This window comes from Globicephala melas, chromosome 15, assembly GCF_963455315.2.
Source record: "Globicephala melas chromosome 15, mGloMel1.2, whole genome shotgun sequence".
NCBI lineage: Eukaryota > Metazoa > Chordata > Mammalia > Artiodactyla > Delphinidae > Globicephala > Globicephala melas.
Window position 1 is genome coordinate 3,139,625 of NC_083328.1, and position 22,212 is coordinate 3,161,836.

General features: G+C 52.5%; 1 protein-coding gene across 1 annotated transcript in view; it reads left to right on the forward strand.

Annotated features, from left to right (window-relative positions):
* Positions 1 to 22,212, forward strand: part of SDK1 (sidekick cell adhesion molecule 1) — a 581,111-nt gene that overhangs the window by 550,711 nt on the left and 8,188 nt on the right. The window contains exons 41-45 of the mRNA XM_060285242.1: positions 6,534 to 6,698; positions 9,701 to 9,838; positions 9,961 to 10,077; positions 12,293 to 12,413; positions 12,794 to 12,923. Coding sequence (XP_060141225.1) covers positions 6,534 to 6,698; positions 9,701 to 9,838; positions 9,961 to 10,077; positions 12,293 to 12,413; positions 12,794 to 12,923 — 671 coding nt within the window. The remainder of the gene's footprint in view (positions 1 to 6,533; positions 6,699 to 9,700; positions 9,839 to 9,960; positions 10,078 to 12,292; positions 12,414 to 12,793; positions 12,924 to 22,212) is intronic.

Here is a 22,212-nt window from a genome sequence, read left to right on the forward strand (position 1 = left end):
GGAGCTGGTTCATTTCCCCTCATGCTGCCCCTGCTCATCCATCTGCTGCGATGAAGGAAACAGGGTGCTTGGTGGTTACAAGTGCAGCTTCTGGGAATCTGGACGGTGGCGCCCCACACCCGAGGGCCTCGCCCAGACACGAGCCTTCTGCCGGCAGCTGGCAGTCTGACTCCCCGGGTCACTACCAGAAGGTGGAAGCTGACCCACGGGGACCAAGACGTGCCAGGAAGCTGACCCGGAGGACGCTGTCGTTTCCCGCGAGCCCCGAGGGCTCTGCTTCACCTTCTCAACATTGGAGAGCAGGTCGCCAGCGATTTCGACTGGGCCAGAGCAGGCCGACGGCCTCGCCGTCCAGCCGCTGAAAGTTGAGAGACGCCCTCCCCCCTTAACGGAGGCCTGCAGCTGCCTGGAGTCGGATGAAATGCATTTACGGATTGTCAATATTTAAACGCCGTGCCAGTACCTGGGGCTTTGGATCTCAGCTGTCATCTGTTACAGGCCTCATTACACGGAACAGTAATGCTGCATCGTCTCACTCTCTCCCCGAGGCTCTTTGGCGAGACACCCTCTCCGGGCAGGGCAGTGGTGTCTGAAGGGAGCTTGGTAGTGGTGTTGGGCCCTGGGAGGGGTAGTTTTTAATAGGGGGCCACCCGGGTTCCCGTCACCGCGGGCGTCTGGAAAGACTGAGCCCCTTTGTCGGGTGGCCCTGGGGGCCCCGGGCTGCCTGCCGTCTCCCCACCAGGCCTCATCTGCATCTTGCCCTTGGAAGGCATGGAGCTCGTCCGCTTGGCTGGCGCGGGGACGGTGGCCAGCAGGCTCCAGCGGCCCGGGCAGGTGGCCCTGCAGCCTTGTGCCTCTTCACTTGAACCCCTGCAAATTCTGCTGATGCCCTAACGTGAAAACACCGAATTGAACGGCAGCTGGTGAAATTCACATCGGACTAGGACACACACCCCCGTCACTCCTGGAGAAGGGCAGTCAGCGAGTGTGGACGCGGCCCCGGACGCCACAGGACAGCCTTGCCGAAGGTTCATTTCTCGGGTTGGGCGAAGATTTCCTCCCAGTCGGAGTTGCTAAGCTCCCAGGAAGGCAGTGGAAACTATGCAGCGGGCATATGCAGATGATCTATTTACACAAATTGTCCCGAGGCATTTTACTGTATAGATCGGGAAACCTAATTTACATATTTACACAATAGACCGGAATGGCACTAAAGGAACTATAAATACACTTTCCTCTCCACAGCAGCCGTGAAATACATATTTAGGTTGGACCCGACGCAGGGCAGACGTTGTGTTGCTTTTTTCACGCGTAATGTGTTTAGCCCAGAGAGGAGAGGGGGTTACATGGAGCAGGGCCCCTGTCCCCGTGGGCCCCTCCCTGCCCACTTGCGGTCCTCCTGGGGGCCCCCCAGGCCCCTCCCCACTCACTCTGTCCCCTTCTGATCTTTGCCTGTGGGACTTTTCAACTGAACAAAGAAAAACAATCAGTGCTTTTCAGAAGGTTTAAAATCCACGGAAGTTGCCAAGTCAGCGCCTCAGCCCAAGGGCTGCAGCTGCAGTTCTGACTCTGTCACTGGCCTGTGTTCACTTCTCTCCTGCATGACCCCGAATTGACAGCCTGTCGGGCTCTGCAGCCGTTTCTCTCTGGGCTGGGTCCTGGTCCCAGGCCATCCTCTGCGTTCATCTCATTGGTGTCCTGCCTTCAACAAGGATCGGATAACATACAATTATTTTATCATCAGATGTATTTAGCCTCGGGTGTAAGCCCCACCCGTTTCAGCTCAATTTCCGACCCAGCCCAGTTACACCAAGAGAAATGGCAGCGTTTAAGCCATAAGCAGCTCCCAGGCTCAGAGCTGCAAGCCGACGTCATGGCGCTGGTTATGAGCTTAGTGGAACCAGAACCCTTGGGCCGTGAATGACAGTTTCACTCAGCGTGGAGACCCTGCTGGGTCGTCCACGAGGTCAAACGTCTTTCTTGGCGCCTGCCTTGAAACCTGCCATAGACACACGCTTCTGGGCGTCGGCAGGGTAAGTGGAGCGTGGACCCTGGGATTCGAGAGGGCGGTGTCCCTGCTCCCCGGTTACGAGGGCACGGCCGGGAGCAGATGTGCCTGGGCGGCAAGGTGCCGGCCCCGCAGGAGAGAAGCTGCCTTGCGCCAAGCGCCGGAAACAAGTACGGTCGGGGCAGTGCCCCGCGTGGACTGGAAGCGCTTGCTCTCCTCGAGGATGTTCAGTATTAGCCGTTCTCCTTCTTTAGTAAACAAATACTGCCACAGGGCAGCCGGGACCCGGAGCTTATATCTTCAGAGGAAAAGCAGCCGGTGGGACGCACGTGCGTGTGTGGACCCTCACGCAGCTTTCCTTCCGAGCCCGGCAGGGATGGAGGTGTGTGACCGGAGTGCGGCCTGTCGAGCAGCATTCTGCCACGTGTATTTCTCCACGGTTCCCCCACCTTCATACCTCGAGGTGGCGTTTCCCCAGCAGTGTCACAGTAAGGAGAGGCCGAGAAGGTGCTGGGAGTCCAAGAAGGGGAACCGAGCCCAGCAAGATGCCACGGACACCCCGCCACAGACATCAGGAGGCCCTGGCCTGAAGGTCGACGTGACTCCCAGGAAGGTCGAAGTCCGGGCACCGCCCGCAGGGCTGGTCCTCAGGCCTCTGGCATCGGCCATCCAGGGATGTGGCTTTGGGAAACACGAGCGACTGCTCTCCTCGGGCCAATCACGAGTTCCCCACACGAGGGTGATGTAGGGGTAGGAGCGCCCCCAGTGGGCAGGGAAAGCAGGCTGAGGTCTGCTGAGCACCCGGCGGGGTGACCTCGCCTGGAGTCTGACAGCCGGCTGAATGCATCCCCAGAAAAGCACGAGGGCCCGCACCCCCCTCAGGTATTGATTGAGAATGTAAGTCCAGGCCCGGGGATCATCCTGGTGCGTGGAAAATCAGTTGCGCAAATCTCATTATGCTTAATAGTTCTGTAATGTTATTTCTCCCCCTAATTTGTAGACATGCTTTTCTCCGTCATTGATTTATTGAGATATTTAACAACATAATACAAGCGAGGGAACAATGCACAGTGGAGAGACTGAGCGGAGGCGTCGGCAGCCGCCGGGGTTTTCTGCCTGCCGTGATCGCGGTGTGAATGTTAGTGTGGATAGATAGCCCAGGGGACCACAAGTGCAGCCTAAAACGCTGAGGACGCTAATTCTGGAAAGGCAGAATTAAGCAGAATAAAAGTGCGAGCTTCCTTCCGCAGGAAGTTCTCTTGGCGTGACTCCGCCCCTCGCAGCGTTTTTCAGTGTAAAGTAAATCGTGTGTTGCGATTCTGTATCAATATTTTTAAATGTTTTTATGAAAAATGCACATAATTCCTGGAGCTATGACAGAGCGCTTAAAATAAAATGTGGACTTTAGGTGACAGTAGAGGCAGGGGAAGTAATTCTTTTTCCGCAGAAGCAGGAAAGCATTACAGAAACAGTCGTGCAAAAGCCATCCAGAGAGCCCACTGCAGCAGTGTTCAGGCCTGCAGATGGTCTGGGAATGCCTTTCACACTCTTAAGTCCCTTAATTTCAATGGCTTTAAGCAGTATCCAGTTTCCAAGAGTCTGTATTTTTTCTTCAGTCTCTTTCACAGCATAAAATGATCTGTCCTTTTAGAGGGAAAATATTGCACAGTTTATTCAATGGTTAAAGCCCTTGGCACAGTGAATTGCTCATAGTAAGTGCTAAATTAAATGGTGGTGGTTATTATTTACTGAAAGCTTGCCAGTGCCAGGCCCTGTGAAAGGCTGTGGGGGCACAAAGATGAATGGATGGGAGGACAGATGGAGGGATGGAGGGATGATGGATGGATGGGTAGATGGAAGGATGCATGGAAGGAGGAAAGGGAAGGGAAGGGAAGGGAAGGAGTAAGGAAGGGGAGATGAATCAGGTCAACTGATATTTACTGAACTCTTGAAAAATTCAAGAGCCCAGTGGTGCAAACAGACAGGTAAATGTGAAGAAGCGTTCTGGAGGCCCATTGGCAGAAGGGGTGTAGGAGAGGGTCAAGGCTGGCCTCAAAAAGATGAGTCTGAAAAGGTGCAATGAGCTTGTTGATTTTCCTTCATCACCCCCCTCCCCCATAGACTTATAAACAGCCCACTGAGAGCAGAAATCTCATCTGATCCCCTGTTGGCTGGAACAGGGCCTGACCGAAGAGGGAGCATTAAGTGTTTGTGGATCGAATGCGTGGATGAGTGAGAGGGGGCGGAGGGGAAGGATGCCCGCCACCACGCCGGGGACTTCAGGCAGAGGGAGTGGCACGTGCAGAGAAAACGCACCCTCCGTGCCTATTATTCCCCGATCTTTCTTGCCAAACCAGAAATAAATCACATATGACAAGCATGAGTGTAAACCTTAATATTTTTAGAAGGAAAAGAAAGGCTTAAGCTATGACTTGCCATTTGGACATTATTAGTGGTAATGGGTGGCTTGGTGAGAAACTACGATCAATGTGAATATTTAGAAATAAATAATCAGCGTACTCCCTTTTTGCCTGTACAGAGATTTATGCCTTTCAGGTCTCATTCACATCCATTCCTTCATTAACCTGTGACTACAAGGGCTTAATCGGTGCAAACTCTAAACCCTATGCAAATGCAACTTACACACTAGCTGTCTCTTTCTGTTTACTGTGATCCTCTCAAACATATCTGGTGTTCCAGGGTGTGTGATAAGGTTGGTTTCCAGATAACCGCCCCCCGCGCCCCGTAAAGCTGTCTGCACGTATGTATGCATATTCAAATGTGCATGGAGATTCCTCTCCAGATCTCCTGCTGTTTTTAAAAGATCACAAACCTGTGCCTATAAAAGAATTTATAATTCATGAAGGATCACTATTTCAAATGAACATTTTGGGCCCTGAGCCCACTTTTTACTGAAAGACCTCCTCAGAGATTGGATTTATATTTTATTTTGCAGACACTCACGGAGTGTACTGCTTACTAAGCACTTTATCAATATTAACTTGTTTAACCCTTGCAACACACCTGTGTTGTAGGTGCCCTTTGTTGTCACCGTTTTACAGATGAGGCACAGAGAGGTTAAGTCCTCTCCCTGAGGTCACACAGCTAACGTGCGGTGAGGCAGGCTTCACACCAAGGCTGTCTAGCTTCTTCCTTTTTCTCTGCACCTGATTTTCTGGCTTCAATTTCAATTTTATTAATGTTTTCCTACACGTCAGGGCTTAAAGAAATTCAATATGTATTTTTATTGTGGTAAAATACATAACATAAAATTTACCATTTTAACCGTTTGTAGGTGTACAGTTCAGTAGCATTAAGTATATCCACGTTGTTGCACAACCATCACCACCGTCCACCTCCAGAACTTGTCCATCTTCCCAAACTGAATCTCTGTCCCCGTCAAACCCTAACCCCCTTCCCCCTCCCCCGGCACCCACCCTGCTACTTTCTGTCTCTATGAATTTGCTCTAGGGACCTCCTATAAGTGGAATCATACGGTATTTATCCTTTTTGTTTCTGACTTACTGAGCATCCTGTCCTTGGGTTCACCCACGTTGTAGCAGGTATCAGAGTTTCCTTCCCTTTTAAGGCTGAATCATATTTCATTGTATGGATGGACCACTTTTCTTTATCCATTCCTGTGTTGATGGACATCTGCGTTGCCTCCACCTTCTGGCCACTGTGAATAATGCTCTATGAACATAGATGTGTCGGCGCCTGTTCAAAATTCAGTATATTTTTTAAAATTTATACCTGTATTCGGTAGCACCTGGGCATAGATTAAATAACTGCTGGTCTTAGGGCAGGTTTGATGCTGCAGCGCTTCCAAACGATGCTCGAACTCAAGGGCGGCACTTCGGGAGTTCGGTTTGGCAGGTTAAGGCAGGGTCCCCAGGTGAGGGAACTAGTTGTCCCAGAGCACGTGCACCGCCATGCCAGCTGCCACTCGGCGCCTTCGCCCTGCGAGAGCACACGACCCGTTATCGATGACGGAAAGTTGCGCCGAGCACGCTGCAGCGGCCACCCCAGGCGGTGGGGACAGCGTGGCAGCATCACCGCGAGGCTGGCGGCTGGCTGGTACAAGAGGCGTTGTTCAAAGTTTTCTCCTTGAGCCGCCGGCGGGATTGTCGTTTCCAGTTAGAAAGCAGTGGGACTGAGAACTCAGGTCAGTGGCTGGTGCGCGCAGGCGCCACTGGGCCAGCGGGTGTCCTCGGTGAGTCTGGAAGGTGGGCTTAGGGACACACGGCAGGAGGTGGTCGGTAGGCAGCCGGAACCCTACACCAAAGGTGAGATCCAGTCAGAAACCAGAGGCCCAGGGAGCACCGGGGGAAATGCTTCTGCCCAGCTTGCAGGCTTAGCAGAGTCTGGTCACCAGGGGGAGGCCCCTCTCCTGCCTGTGCCCCCGGCCCCCGCAGCTCACCCAGCCTCCGGCTCACATCCGTTCTCAGGGGAGGGAGCTGGGAGCTGAGGGCAGGGTGGGCATCCACGCGCAGGCGCCCTGACCTCTGCTCTCGCTGCCCTGCAGATGAAGGCCTGTGGGACATGTTTGTGAAGGACATTCCGCGGGGCGCCACGTCCTACACCGCCAGCCTGGACAAGCTCAGGCAAGGAGTGACCTACGAGTTCCGGGTGGTGGCCGTGAACCAGGTGGGCTACGGGGAGCCCAGCAGCCCCCCTGCTGCCGTGTCAGGTAGGAGCCCTGCGGGAATCCCGGGGCGATGCCCCTCCTTCGGGGGCAGGGAGGGTGACCTGGAGCCACGGTGACGGAAGGAGGACCGGCGCGCGCCTCGCGAGGAGCTGGGAGGACGGCGCGGGCCCCGCGCGCTCCGCACTCCCGACCACGCTGTGCGCCAGCCGTTCTGAATTCTCCTCTCTCCCTGAGCACCGGAGCCACCAGCTCCAGCCAGGCAGGGTCCCCCCAAGGAGGAGGCTTCCCAGGCAAAGTGGAGCCCAAGACCCTCCATGAGGGGACGCGACCTCACTGTAGAGCCATGGGCTGGTTTTGAAAAGCAAAGCTCGCCCCCAGCAGCCACCGGGGAGTGTGTTAGCCCTTGACACGCGGTCGTGTCCTACGGGGGCCCCGGTGAGCCCTGTGCCTGAAGTGGGAGGTGCCCGCCCCCCGCCCTGCTCTGGGTGGAGCAGAGCACACGGGGAGGCCAGGCTCCCTTTCCCAGAGCTCGAGTGTCAGCGGCGACAGACTCTGTCCTCACCAGTGACGTGGCAAGGGGTGTGGCAGCTGGGGGTCAAAGTGACTGCCCGAAAATCAGGAAGGGCTTCTCGGAGGAGGGAGCCCGGGTCTGGGTCTTGAAGGGTGCAGTGGGGCGGCTGCAGGGAAGGAGAGCCTGGGACGAGGCAGAGGAAGTAGCAGGTGAGGAGCCCAGTGAGGACCAGCGGGCGGGGAGGGGAGGGCAGGTGAGGCTGGTCCCAGGTACGCATGAGAAGCGGGTCTCCACCCCGCCTGCACCTTAGGGTCACCCCTCGGGAATGCTTAGAAAACAGCCACGCAGGGCCCCACCCTGGACAGCAACTGCATCGCCGGGGGCACAGGTCTGGGCTTGATGATTGTCTAGCTCCGCAGCGGTCCTTCCGTGCAGCCAGGATTGCGAGCCGGGCTGTAGAGGGGTTGAGTGAGGGCTGGCCACTGGAGGTCATCTGGACAAGGGAGCAGGCCAAGTCCGGGCCAGAAGCCACGAGAGCTTTCCTTCCAATCAAGACAAATCTGCTTCCCTTCCCTGCAGTCACATTTGTTCAAGCCGCTGACTGCACTTGTTCAGATTGAAAGCATCCTTCATCCTTTCCTGGTCGTGAGCCTGGGGAAAGGGTAGCGTCTTGGGCGCTCAGGCCCCTGGTCTAGGGGCAACATGAATCCCAGGGGCGCTCAGTGAGAGGGGTCGCAGGAAGGACCCGGGCACCACTCGCTTGTTTAACGAACGGTACGTAGAAAAGTCAAATTTTCCTCGCTTCCTTCATCTTTATTAAGAAAATTGTAAACACACCCCAAAGTAGAGAGAATAGAATAAGGCACCCCCAGCACCCATCACCCCAGTTCAGCAATTCAGGATATGCCTCCCTTGGTCCATGAGCAAGAAATCATTAGAAAGCAATTCCAAACGCACAGAGCTTTTCATTGCACACGTGCGTCGCCGGTGGCAAAGGCTAGTTCCTACGTGAGCATGCGGATCCGGCCCTTGAGGTCACGGGGCGCCGTGGCTGGACCGCTCCTCTGAAATCCGTCGCACCCCCGCGCTGGCCTCGGCTTCCAGCTGGTCGGCGGTCCGCTCATCTCATGGTTTCGAGAAGCCAGCAGGCCGTCCGTCCCCTGCCGGCACCCCTCAGGCCCCGCTGTGCAGACCGGGGTTGGGGAGCCCGGCCTGGGGCTGGAGTCCTGTAGCCGCCCAGGCCTTTCTGCCCAGGCCTGCTCTGCGCCACTGCCCAGAGGTCGGCTTGGACGTGTTGGCCTTATTAGATGGAAGACTTAACGTACAGCCTGAAATCCAGCTCATGTATTTTGGATTTAAAGTGCTCCCTGGGCTGTTACGTGATCCAGAGCAGACGTCCCCCTCGTTCCCAGGGTGCACACGCTTCGCGTCCACCCAGTGAGGTATTTAGCATAAGGGAGAGGTCTTTTCTGGGGGTTTCTGCTCCTGGGAGCCAGACCTTGGGCTCCACCTGTAATGGGCTTCCTGTTCCGTCCCTCACGTCCGATGCCCTGAAACAGGGAAGCTCGTGGAAGGCACGAGTGGGACCCCAGGGCCATCCGACACCTACCGAGAAGCAATTCCCATTTTTCTCGTCTTAGTAAACAGAATAAAACATGAGGAAGACGATCCTTCTTCAAAGCAACTTTCAAGTGAAACCTTTTCTGTTCGTTCTGGGAAAACGTTATCTAAGGGGGGCCCGTTGTTCGGCTCAGCTCTGCTGGAGGATCGAAATAGATAAAACACAGCCCAGCCTCCGGGGCTGGGGGCCCTGATGCAGCGGAGAGGCCGACAGGTGGTCAGGCAGGCCCACCCAGCCGGAGGGTGCGAGCAGAGGTTCCTGGGCAGGTGTGGGAGGGTCCAGTGCTCGGCACGGGCAGGGCTCGGGTCACGGGGTTCCCAGGCTTAGACTGACCGCACCCCGAAGCCAGGAGGGGCAGCACTGAGGCCTTTTAGGAGGGGCCGACTTCCCACCTGAGAACGCTCTCTGTGATGTCAAGGGTTTGAGCACAACGGGAAGAGGCGACACAGTTGAGCAGTGGTTCCGGTGGCCCAGGCGGCGGTGGTGGTGGCCCGGGGGGTGGCAGCGGGGATGGAGGTGGCCGGGGGACTTGGGGGCTGTCTGGGAGGGAAGCCCCAGCACTGGGAGAGACGAGCAAACCCAGGCGCTTTTGTTCCTCCCTCCCTTTAACCCAGACGACATTTGTAAGCAGATGAAATTGAGAGAATATAAACACGATGGCCAGGGTCCAGGACAGTGAAGTCTCTGGGGTGGGAGCGGCGGGGTGGGGGTGGGGGGGTGACAGGACCCTGGGCCCAAAAGAGACGGTGAAACCAGAGCCTTGTCTCTGGGTCGGTCTGCCTGTGACAACCCAGCCCAGGCAGGGGGGTTTACCCTCCCCGTGCCCGGGGCTGCCTCCGAGCCCTCCCCTCCCCCGCTCACGGCAGGGACGGAGCTTCTGTCCCACGTGACCGTGCCCGTGTCGCCCTTCAGCTCAGGTGGAGGCCCCGTTCTACGAGCAGTGGTGGTTCCTCCTGGTGATGGCGCTGTCCAGCCTGCTCGGCATCCTGCTGGTGGCGTTCACCCTGGTCCTGCACGGCCAGAACAAGAAGTACGGGAGCTGCGGCCCAGGTGGGACGGCGCCTGCCTTTCCCCGTCTCCCCACGGGGGAGCTCTGGAGCTGAAACGTTTGGGGCTTCCCTCCTGGATCCGGGGTGCCCACATCCACATTCCATTTTCATTCGATGAAACAGGCACAACAGACATCCCTTCGGAGGCAGCAGGTGCAGGGAAACAGGAGCTCTGGACCTCGGCCACCAGATTCTGTCCCAGCTCCGCCCTCAAGTGGGCCTTTGGGTCATTTGGCCTCTGTGAGTCTGTTTCCTCATCTGCACTGTTGCTCAAATGCAGGAGTATTTTGTTAAGCGATGATTAGAGAGCGGAAAGCGTTAAACAGATGAAAAATCTCACTCCAGTATCATGAGGACAGTGAGTGGGGCACGTCTCAGGCATTCGGTGTGGCTCGGGGATGGTACAGAATCGTGTCTGTGGCCCAGCGCTTCTCCCTAACACAGGGTGAGCACCTGCCTTAGGTCCCGCATCGCAGCTCTGAGCCCTCTGTGGGCCGGGTCCCCGGTGTTCCCAGCACAGCCTGGCGTGGCGTTGCTAAAGGAATCACCGTCATTAGAGAAATGGACAAACCTGGGCAAAGCCGACCGCGAAAGGGCCCATACAGTGTGACTCCGTTTACAGAGAGGTCAGGAACAACCTAGTGAATGGATGTTTCTAGAAGGCAGGATGGTGGGTGTTCTTAGTGGAGAAGTATAAGCAGCGAAGGTCCGTGAGGGAACCTCACGGGGTGCTGGGAACACTCGGATACCTCTGTGAAGCGGGGGCCAGCAGATCCCCCGACCCCAGCCCCCAGCACCATTGTCACGGCACCAGAAGGGTTCATCAAACCAGGCACCTAAAGTGCCTGCCATTTGCTTTTGTAACATTAAGCCATTCATCCCTCCAAGAAAGGATTTATTTTTTCTGTATACATTCACTTCTAACAAGTGTTCGTAAGTCAGATTTTATTCCTGCGGGATTTACAGAGTATGAATGGCATGTCACTTTACTGAGCTAATGCTATTACAGAATCCTATGTCTGGCGCAGAGAAAATCTCCCCGCTTTCACTCTTCTTCTCCATCTGGGAAACAGACCTGAAAAGTCCGATCTGACCCGCAGCTTCTGATACTCAGCCTCACCCTGGAGCATTCATTTAATGTCATCATTGAAGCCCAGGGGGAAAGAAAGCAGAAAAGAAACACTTGTCTACCAGCATGTCCCCCTGCCTGCCCAGGAGACGCACAGAACCTAAACCTTTGCCGCTGCAGCCTCGTTCTAACCCTGCTGCACGATCCTGCTGCCTCGTACGACGTCAGTCCCCTTCCGATAACAGTTTCCACCTGCTCTCCTCCCATCAACCCAAATCCCTACTCACAAGCAGCTTCATCCTTCATTCACCACTCTCTGTGTTCTGCTGGCTTTTCCCCGTTGCACACGAGTAGAACATTAAGGTGAGGTGAGGGCTGTGGGATCCCCAGCAGAGAGGACCCTTGCGGTTCAGAAAGGCTGGTGAATTTTACAGACACACAGGGTGCCCCTGGTGTGTGCTCGGGCAGCGTCCCGGGGGCTGGGATGTAACTAAGAGCGTTATTGTGCGAGCGTAACTGGGTCTGTGCTCCAAGAGTTTATAGTCCGGTAGGAAGACAGACAGATGACCACAGAGAACAAGCCAGCACAGGAGAAATGCAGACGTGGTGACGGCACCACGGAGAGAAAAAACACAGGGCGAAGACTTCAGGGTCCAAAAGTTCTCTCTGGTCTCACGACCCTTGAGCTGTGACCTGAAGGAGGCGGTGAGCGATAAGTCAGGAAGATGGCTGGGGGAGGGGCTCCCAAGGTGGGGGAGGGAGAAGGGGGCTAGACCAGCCCGAGCAGAGGGACAGCCGTGAGGACACACCAACTCTCATGCCAAACGAGGTCGGAGCCACCGGGACCTCTTCCTGTCCTCGAGTTACTTGTAACTTTGGCCGGCTAATGTATTTTAGAATATGTTTTGATATGTATTTATAGACTTATTTTAAGTAGTTTTCAGTTACATTCACAGACACGTGTGACCATCATCACCACAGTCAGTTCTGGAGCATTTTCACGACCGCAGCAAGAAACCCCGCACCCTCTAGCTGTCACCCCGTATACGGTTACTCTCCACTTGCTGTCTTGTCCTATGACTGTGAGGCTTTTATTTTGAAATGTATTGAATCTTTAATGTCCTCAATGGTTTACAGAGTTCACCGTATTCTGAGTGCTCTTTAATAAAATACTGATCAAAATACTCGGAGTTTGGTGTCGAGCAGAATAAACACCAAAATGCGAACGTCGTTTTGCTGCGGGGTTGACGTGCAGCCTCTCTCCGCAGCCTGACTCTGCCTGTCTGGTGGGCTGACGCAGGCTGGCCGGGCCCTGGGCTCCGTCCAGCAGGCCATCGGGGAGCAGCTTACTGAAGCATCTGTGCTCGTTCCCCCGTCCGGCTTTAGGTAAGAGCATCTCCAACATGGAGGAGTCCGTGACCCTGGACAACGGGGGATTTGCCACCTTGGAGCTCAGTAGCCGCCACCTCAACGTGAAGAACACCTTCTCGAAGAAGAACGGGACCAGGTAGGGCTGCGACAGCTCCAGCCCCCGTGCTGCCTCCACCTGAGGACCCGCTCGGCCGGGCCCACGCCCACGGGCCCCCCAGTGGGGCAGCGCCGAGCCGGGGGGGGGCAGCGTGGTGGGGAGTTAGGGACGTTTTAAAGACATTTCCAGAGACAGAAAAAAAGGGCAGGTCTCAGGTGCAGGGACGCGGTCTCGGGAGGTCTCCCGGCCCCAGACGGGGCGGGCGTCACGCGAAGCTGCAGGGGGACTGCGAACTGTTTGCATTGGGGGCCAAAATGATGCCAGAGGCGGTGGATTTCTCCCACTCAGCCTCGAAGCAGGCCAGAGGGTGGGTCAGGAGGCCTCAGTGCGGGGGTAACTGGTGTCCCCGTCCCGCCCAGGTCCCCGCCTCGGCCCAGCCCCGGCGGACTACACTACTCAGATGAGGACATCTGCAACAAGTACAACGGTGCCGCGCTGACCGAGGGCGGGACCCTCCAGGAGAAGTCAGGGGATGCCACGGAGTCTGAGGTGGGTGCCTGTTACACGGGGCCCCCGCCCTCCCCAGGGGCCCCGCTTCCCCCACAAGCGCCCCAGTCAGTCTCTCACGTTCACGAACAAAACCAGTTGAAGCAGCCGGTAGAGAGCTGGGGCCCGGTCAGTCCTAGACTGGTTTCAGCAGTGCTGAGCCTTGACAGGGATGAAACTCACCAAGCTCTTTGATGGACGCGCAGGCCCGCCCCACCCCTTGGCATTCATGCTCTAAATCAATATTTAATCTAAAATAAGTCTCACCTTCCTTCTGATCTGAACTCAGGCCTTATTGAGCCCTGAGGCTCCATAGAATGGCGTCTTTTAAATGGTGGCTTGTGTACGCGCTCACGGTGGGACCGGGACAGCAGGGCATGGCAGGGTGGTACAGCTCGCTCCGTCGGCCCCATGTGCTCTGTTCACAAGGACGCCGGGCCCCCCGTCTGTACCGTAGCCGTGGGCACGGGGAAAACAGCAGAAGCAGCGCTGCACACGTTCAGAAGGAACATCTGTCTACGGTTGAGGGGCTGTAGATTTTCCAGTGAAACGCTGCAGACACCGACCTGCCTCTTCCTGATACGGAAGCCGCAGCTTGTACCAAAAGCAGCACGTCGGGAAGGGGCAGCTCCGCCGTCCAGCACGTTCTGGCTCAGCGATTAGAGACAGTCACCAGCACGTGCCTTGATCTGTCCTCGGTTCCTGGGCCTGCTGCGCGTAGACCGTCAGGCCTCGCGGATGGTGTTCACAGTGACCGGGCGTCAGCTCTGCGGGCTGCACTCTTCACGGTTCCGCGTGTGCTGAGCACTAACTGGGCGCCTGCTCTGGGCCGGGCACGTGCGTTCAACACTCACACCAGCCCTGCGAGGTAGAGCGGTTCTCGTCCTTGTTCACACAACAAGCCTGAGGCCAAGGTCGTCCCACATGCAGGTGCTGAGGCTGGACACACACCCACACAACCACACCCCCCCCGAATGTGTCCAGAGCTTACTGACCCCCGCCCTCACCATCTCCTGCAGCCCAGCTCCCAGGCACCTGTGGCCGTTCCCAGCGCTGTCAGGACTGGATTCATCAGTTCTGGACTCTTTGTTCATGAAAGCATTCTCAGAACGGGCTGATAAGAGGCATTCAGTCTGCTGCTCCTCTCACACATGCGGGTGTTTTCCGATTCAGATTTCAGCTGATTTGCGTGGAGGACTATTAAACGAGTGCAGGCACCGAGCTAGGCATATGCACACACGCATACGTGCACACGGACACGCATTCCTAAGTACATACACGCGGACACACGTGGAGGAAGGAGGCAGGGAGGGAGGACGGCGGGGGGAGGGGAGGAGAGGGACGTGGACTCCACAGTACGTCCTGCCAGGAGGTTGTTCGGGTCCTCACGTGATAGATCAGAGCCGAGGCTTGACGAGGCTGTGTGTGTGTGTGTGTGGTGCACGGGCCTCTCACCGCCGTGGCCTCTCCCGTTGCGGAGCACAGCCTCCGGACGCGCAGGCTCAGTGGCCATGGCTGACGGGCCCAGCCGCTCCGCGGCATGTGGGATCCTCCCGGACCGGGGCACGAACCCGTGTCCCCTGCATCGGCAGGCGGACTCTCAACCGCTGCGCCACCAGGGAAGCCCTTGACGAGGCTTTAGAACGTCTTCCCCAGACACACACTGATGGGCCTCGGGCTCGCAGTTCCATCTCTCCTGCCAGACCTGCTGTGCAGAGCTGAGCTGTCGTAGCCCCTGGACGTGTGGCTGAGTGAAGGAGGGGCCTTGACAAGCCCTGTGCCTGGAGGAAGGGGTTCCTTCTGTGAGTCCCACAGATGCTTTCTGGTTCAAGAAAGTTGATCAGAGCTGTGGATGCTCTCTCCACCCAGGATTTTCACCTTGAATCTGGGGCTCCAGGCCCCCCTGAAGCCTGTGGTAGTCGCCCCCAGCGAAGGCCCCGTGGAGTCCAGGCTAAGAACTCGCACGTCTGGGCTCTCTGTGTGCTCCTGGGTTCTCAGGTAGATAGGATGAGGCCCATCTTTCTTCCAGAATTCTGTGCTCCATAATCTTGCTGGGTCCCGACGTTGACCCTTATGATTTGGGAGAGTTGTAGGCAGATGCGTGGGATCCCAACAGAGGGATCTTGGGAGTGCCAGCTCCAATGGGAGCACTTCCTTTGAACCACATCTTTTAAACAACCAGACTGAGATGTAATTCACATACCACACAAGTCACCCATTCGCCATATTGGTTATTTAGGGGTGTGTGTGTTTTAGTTTCCTCAGATTTATGAGCTTCTCAAATCTTCTTCTGTTACTGATTTTTAATTTTATTCCATTGTGGTCAAAGAACATACTTTGTATATTTTCAGTCCTTTCACATGTATTGAGCCCTGTTTTATGGCATAGCATCTGGTCTGTGCTGCAAGAATTCACTTGAAAAGGTGTGTTGCTCTGCTGTTGCTGTGTGGTGAGTTTCGTGTGTGTCTGTTATGCCTGGTTGATTTATAGTGCTGTTCAAGTCTTCTACACTCTTATCTTCTGCCATCTGCTGTACTGAAGTCTCCAACTATCTTTGTTAACATTGTCTATTTCTCACTTCATTTCTGTCAGTTTTAATTTCATGTATTTGCAGGCTCTGTTTCTAGGTGCATATATGTTTATAACTGTTGTATCTTCATGATGGATAGACCCTTTTTATTAGTACAGAGTGTCCCTCATTGTCTCTAGTAACAATTTTGTCTTAAAGTCTATTTGGTCTGATATTAGTACAGCCAACTCCAGTTCTCTTTTGGTTCCCGTTCACATAGTGTATCACTTCCATCCTTTCACTTTCAACCTATTTGAAACTTTGCATCTAAAATGTGTCTCTTGCACGCAGCATATAGTTGGATCATGTTATTTTATTCATTCTGCCAGTCTCTACCTGTTCACCAGGTTGTTTAATCCATTCACATTTAATGTAATTACTGCTAAGGCAGAATTTACCTCTGCCATTTTGGTGTTTGCCTTCTATAAGTCTCATATCTCTATTTCTCTCTTTTTCCTTTGCTGTCATCTTCTCTTTTGAGTGGGTATTTTCTAGTGTTCCATTTATAGTGATTGCCCTAGTATCAGTATTTGCTTCAGATTTATACTAAATCTCTATATTTCTGTATAGATCCATTCCCTCCTCCCCTCTTTGTGTTATTATTATACATATTAAGTCCATATATGTGGCAACCCCAAGAATGAATTTTTATAGGTATCCTTTGATAGAATTTTGTGTCTTTTAAAGAAGTTGAGAGAAGAAAGGTGAGCAAGTTATCTATTTAGAGTTTACCATTTTAACCTTTTTATTTACTATTTCTGGTTCTCTTCATTTCTTTATGCCTCTTTGCACAGCTATTGTTAAGTATGTTACATTTCTATATATTATAGGCCCAACAATACAATTATATACCTATTATTTTATGAAATTCCTATTTAAATCAGATAAGAGAAGAAAGGAGAACAAATAGGTAATTATACTGTCTTTCATAATTCCCTATGTAATCACCTTTGTTGGTGCTTTTTGTTTTTTCATGTGGATTTGAATTACTCTCTGGTGTCACTTGCTTTCGACCTGACAATCTTCCTTTAGTGTTTCCTGTGAGGCAGGTCAGCTAGCAATGAATTTTCCTGTTTTTGTTTATCTCAGAATGTCTTTATTTCACCTTCATTTTCAAAATAGTTTGTTGAATGTAAGATTCTTGGTTGACAGTTTTCTTTCAACACTTTGAATGTGTGACCCCATTGTCTTCTGTCCTCCATTTTTTCTGATTAGAAGTCAGCTGTTAATATTATTTGAGTTCCGTTGTTCTGGTTAAGTCATTTTTCTCTTGCTGACTTCAAGAGTTTCCTCCTGTCTTTGTCTTTCAGAATTTTAACTATGATGTGTCTGGGTGTGAATCTTGTTCCGTTTATCTTACTTGTGGTTTATTGAGCTTGTCAGGTGTGTAGACTTTTTTTTACCAAGTTTGGGGTGCTTTAAGTCATTACTTCCAGTATTTTCTCTGCTTCTTTCTTTCTCTTCTCATCCTGGTACTCTCACTATGCTTACGTTGGTACACTCGGTGTATTCTCACATTTGGCGGGTGCTCTGTTCTTTTTTTTTTTCTTATTCTTTTTTCTGTTTGTTTTTCAGATTGCATAATCTCTATCATTCTATCTTAAAGTGCACTGAGCCTTTCCTCTGTCAGCTCAAATCTACCATTGAGTCCCCCTAGTGAATTTTTAAATTTTGGTTATGGTATTTTTCGACTCTAGAACTTCTCATTAGGTTCTTTTTAAGTCATTTCTGTCTCTTTATTGATATTCTCTACTTGGTGTGGTAGTGTCAGCATACTTTAATTCTTTACACATGGTCTCCTTCAGTTCTTTGTTAAAGTCCCCTACTATGAATGTGTTACTGTCGATTTCCCTTTTATGGCTGTTAGTATTTGCCTTATGTATTGAGGTGCTCCTGTGTTGGGTGCATAAATATTTACAATTGTTATATCTTCTTCTTGGATCGATCCCTTGATCGTTATGTAGTGTCCTTCTTTGTCTCTTGTAATAGTCTTTATCTTAAAGTCTATTTTGTCTGATATGAGAATTGCTACTCCAGCTTTCTTCTGATTTCCATTTGCATGGAATATCTTTTTCCCTCCCCTCACTTTCAGTCTGTATGTGTGCCTAGGTCTGAAGTGGTCTTGTTTTTGTATCCATTCATCCAGTCTGTGTCTTTTGGTGGGAGCATTTAATCCATTTACATTTAAGGTAATTATTGATATGTATGTTCCTATTCCCATTTACTTAATTGTTTTGGGTTTGTCATTGTAGGTCTTTTCCTTCTCTTGTGTTTCTTGCCTAGAGAAGTTCCTTTAGCATTTGTTGTAAAGCTGGTTTGGTAGTGCTGAACTCTCAGCTTTTTCTTGTCTGTGAAGGTTTTAATTTCTCCATCAAATCTGAATGAGATCCTTGCTGGGTAGAGTAATCTTGGTTGTAGGTTTTTCTCCTTCATCACTTTAAATATGTCCTGCCAATCCCTTCTGGCTTGCAGAGTTTCTGCTGAGAGATCAGCTGTTAACCTTATGGGGATTCCCTTGTGTGTTATTTGTTGTTTTTCCCTTGCTGCTTTTAATATGTTTTCTTCGTATTTAATTTTTGATAGTTTGATTAATATGTGTCTTGGCGTGTTTCTCCTTGGATTTATCCTGTATGGGACTCTCTGCGCTTCCTGGACTTGATTAACTATTTCCTTTCCCATATTAGGGAAGTTTTCAACTATAATCTCTTCAAATATTTTCTCAGTCCCTTTCTTTTTCTCTTCTTCTTCTGGGACCCCTATAATTCAAATGTTGGTACATTTAATGTCCCAGAGGTCTCTGAGACTGTCCTCAGTTCTTTTCATTCTTTTTTCTTTATTCTGCTCTGCAGTAATTATTTCCACTATTTTATCTTCCAGGTCACTTATCCATTCTTCTGCCTCAGTTATTCCACTATTGATCCCTTCTAGAGTATTTTTAATTTCATTTATTGTGTTGTTCATCATTGCTTGCTTCCTCTTTAGATCTTCTAGGTCCTTGTTAAATGTTTCTTGTATTTTCTCTATTCTATTTCCAAGATTTTGGATCATCTTTGCTATCATTATTCTGAATTCTTTTTCAGGTAGACTGCCTGTTTCCTCTTCATTTGTTAGGTCTGGTGGGTTTTTATCTTGCTCCTTCATCTGCTGTGTGTTTTTCTGTCTTTTCATTTTGCTTATCCTACTGTGTTTGGGGTCTCCTTTTCGCAGGCTGCAGGTTCATAGTTCCCATTGTTTTTGGTGTCTGTCCCCAGTGGCTAAGGTTGGTTCAGTGGGTTGTGTAGGTTTCCTGGTGGAGGGGACTAGTGCCTGTGTTCTGGTGGATGAGGCTGTGTCTTGTCTTTCTGGTGGGCAGGTCCACATCTGGTGGTGTGTTTTGGGGTGTCTGTGGCCTTATTATGATTTTAGGCAGCCTCTCTGCTAATGGATGGGGCTGTGTTCCTGTCTTGCTAGTTGTTTGGCATAGGGTGTCCAGCACTGTAGCTTGCTGGTCATTGAGTGAAGCTGGGTGCTGGTGGTGAGATGGAGATCTCTGGGAGATTTTCGCCATTTGATATTACATGGAGCTGGGAGGTCTCTTGTGGACCAGTGTCCTAAAGTTGGCTCTCCCACCTCACAGGCACAGCAGTGACTCCTGGCTTGACCACCAAGAGCCTTTCATCCACAAGGCTCAGAATAAAAGGGAGAAAAAATAGAATAGAAAAGAAAGAAAGGAAGGAAGGAAGGAAGAGAATAAAATAAAATAAAGTTATTAAAATAAAAAATAATTATTAGGATGGGGTTAAAGGAGCCGCTGATTGGGGGCTCTGGCTCACTCAGGCCAGGGGGGAGGGAGGGGCACGGAGTGCGGGGCGAGCCTGCGGCGGCAGAGGCCGGCATGACGTCGCACCAGCCTGAGGCGCGCCCTGCGTTCTCCCGGGGAAGTTGTCCCGGTATCCCGGGACCCTGGCAGTGGCGGGCTGCACAGGCTCCCAGGAAGGGAGGTGTGGATCATGACCTGTGCTCGCACACAGGCCCCTTGGTGGCGGCAGCAGCAGCCTTAGCGTCTCATGCCCGTCTCTGGGATCCGCGCTTTTAGCCGCGGCTGGCGCCCGTCTCTGGAGCTCCTTTAAGCGGCGCTCTTAATCCCCTCTCCTCGCGCACCAGGAAACAGAGGGAAGAAAAAGTCTCTTGCCTCTTCGGCAGGTCCAGACTTTTCCCCTGACTCCCTCCCGGGCAGCCGTGGCGCACTAACCCCCCGCAGGCTGTGTTCACGCCACCAACCCTAGTCCTCCCTCTGCCCTCCGACCGAAGCCCGAGCCTCAGCTCCCAGCCCCGCCCGCCGCAGTGGGGGAGCAGACAAGCCTCTCGGCCTGGTGAGTGCCGGTCGGCCCTGATCCTCTGTGCGGGAATCTCTCTGCTTTGCCCTCCACACCCCTGTTGTTGTGCTCTTCTCCGCGGCTCCGAAGCTTCACCCCTCCACCACCCGCAGTCTCCACCCGAGAAGGGGCTTCCTAGTGTGTGTAAACCTTTCCTCCTTCACAGCCGCCTCCCACTGGTGCAGGTCCCGTCCCTATCCTTTTGTCTCTGTTTTTTCTTTTTTCTTTTGCCCTACCCAGGTACGTGGGGAGTTTCTTGCCTTTTGGGAGGTCTGAGGTCTTCTGCCAGCGTTCAGTAGGTGTTCTGTAGGAGTTGCTCCACGTGTAGATGTATTTCTGGTGTATCTGTGGGGAGGAAGGTGATCGCGTCCTACTCTTCCGCCATTTTCTCTCGAAAACCTCCTTCAGTTCTTTGAACATATTATAATAGCTACTTTCAAAGTCTTTGCCAATATTTGGGGCTCCCCAGAGGCTGCCTGCTTTTTTTCCTCTGTATGGATCACACGTTCCTGTTTTTTGAAAACAGCTCACTTGCGATAATATATCGTATCAACTCAGAATACTGATATTCAGCCCCCGCTGGTTGTTGTCATTGTTGTTCGCTTATCTGCTTACTTGTTTAGTGACTTGCCTGGACCAGTTCAGGGACGTCCGTTTCTTCAGCAGTGTCTACCCTCCGATGTCACCCCTCAGAGCTGCAGCCTTGGGCACACGTGCAGTTTCCCTGACAACCAGGGATGACCGGTCTTAGCCAGGGTCCCCTTGTCTCTCGTTCTTGCCTCCCTATTAGGATTCTGGGTTGTCTCCCACCACGGGTATCACACCCAGCTGTTAACCTCCACTACCTGCTAGCTCTATCATTTTTGACAAAGCTCCAGGGTATAAATTACTCCATAGTTTGATCCAGTTACAGCCCAGCCCTTTTGCAGTGGCAGGATGTTGTTAACCTTTGAATTTTTCTCTAACCCCCGAGAGGGCTCTCCTTCGCTGTCTCTTTGCCTGGTTCTGCTGCTAAACTTCTTGGCCGGTTTGTTATTACTTCACTTGTTGCTATCGTGGAGCTGCCAGCTTCCTCTCAATTTCTCACCCCTGTGGCCGCCATTGTTTCCAACAATGCCCTTAGGCCTGCTCTGGTCCAAATACAGACATTCCCCTCGGGCAGAGCAGGGGAGCTCTCTATTCTTAAGGACTGACTCTCCCCCTAGCAGGACCTCTGTGTCACAGCACCAAAGCTGGAGTGGGGCCAACAGCCCTCTTCTCCATAGTGACGCACTTGCTGAACCAGTGGGGTGCTGGGTGGAGACGGTAGCCCCTGGTCTTCTGGGCAGTGTGGAACTTCTTCCGTCCTAGCCAGCTGGGGTGGGGGCGATCAGGGCTCAGTATTCTCGACCTGCTGTGCCTGACGCACATCGTCCAGCCTCCCAGCGAAGGCTGCGTGAGGGAAGGAAGCCCGTTCTCTTGGCCATACCTGCCTGGCATAGAGTTCTGCACTGTGGAGCTGGGGGCGGGCAGTTGGATGAGAAATGCCAGCAGCTTCAGGTCGAACCAAATTGCTGGACTAGGGGCTGGGTCTTCTTGGCCACATGTGCTCAGAGTGGAGCTTCTGTCACCCTGGGCTGAGGGGCGGTGGGGGGTGCAAATCATAGGTCAAGTGGCTCAGACGCTTGCTAGTTTTAGTGATTTTAGATTTTCTGCAGTAAGTCTTCCCCCCTTTGCTATATGCCCTTGGCACCAATTCCAGGGACTCTAAACGTTTATAAGATCATTTTCCCCAGTTAAATCATTGTTCCACTAGGGAGAGGACCTGCTGGCTCCTGTGACCGTCCTGGAAGGATCTTTGTATTGATGATTGGTTGACTGGGGCGGGGTCTCCTGACCTCCCTTCCTGTCCACCCGCTCCTCCAGAGCCAGAAACCCTATGAGGTCTTGGCTGGAAGAGCTCTTTTGCAAAGCTAATATTTCACTAAAAAAAAAATAGTGATGCCATCCTTTTCTCCCAATTTTCAGAAATATTGCTCAAGTGAAAATTCTAAGAATCGGTTCACAGGTGCACACCAACCTGACTGATCAGAGTTGCTCTGAATTAGGCCATCAGCGTCACATGACACGTGCTGTGGCTCTCTGTGTACCTCTGTTTAGGAAAAAGAGGCTCTGTCTCTGTCTTATCGCACAGATGCTTCTGAATTACATCAGGGCTACGGTTCAAATCGCATCTTAAAAATTGTTTTCGAAATCCAAAGAAACAGTTTTCAAGATCTCTCCTCCAACCAACTTAGACCAACCCTCTCCTGCTTAATTAATTCCCTAATAATGTTTGAGCCTTTCATCTCGCCCATATAGTGCCCACAGTGCTGAGATTATCTCTATT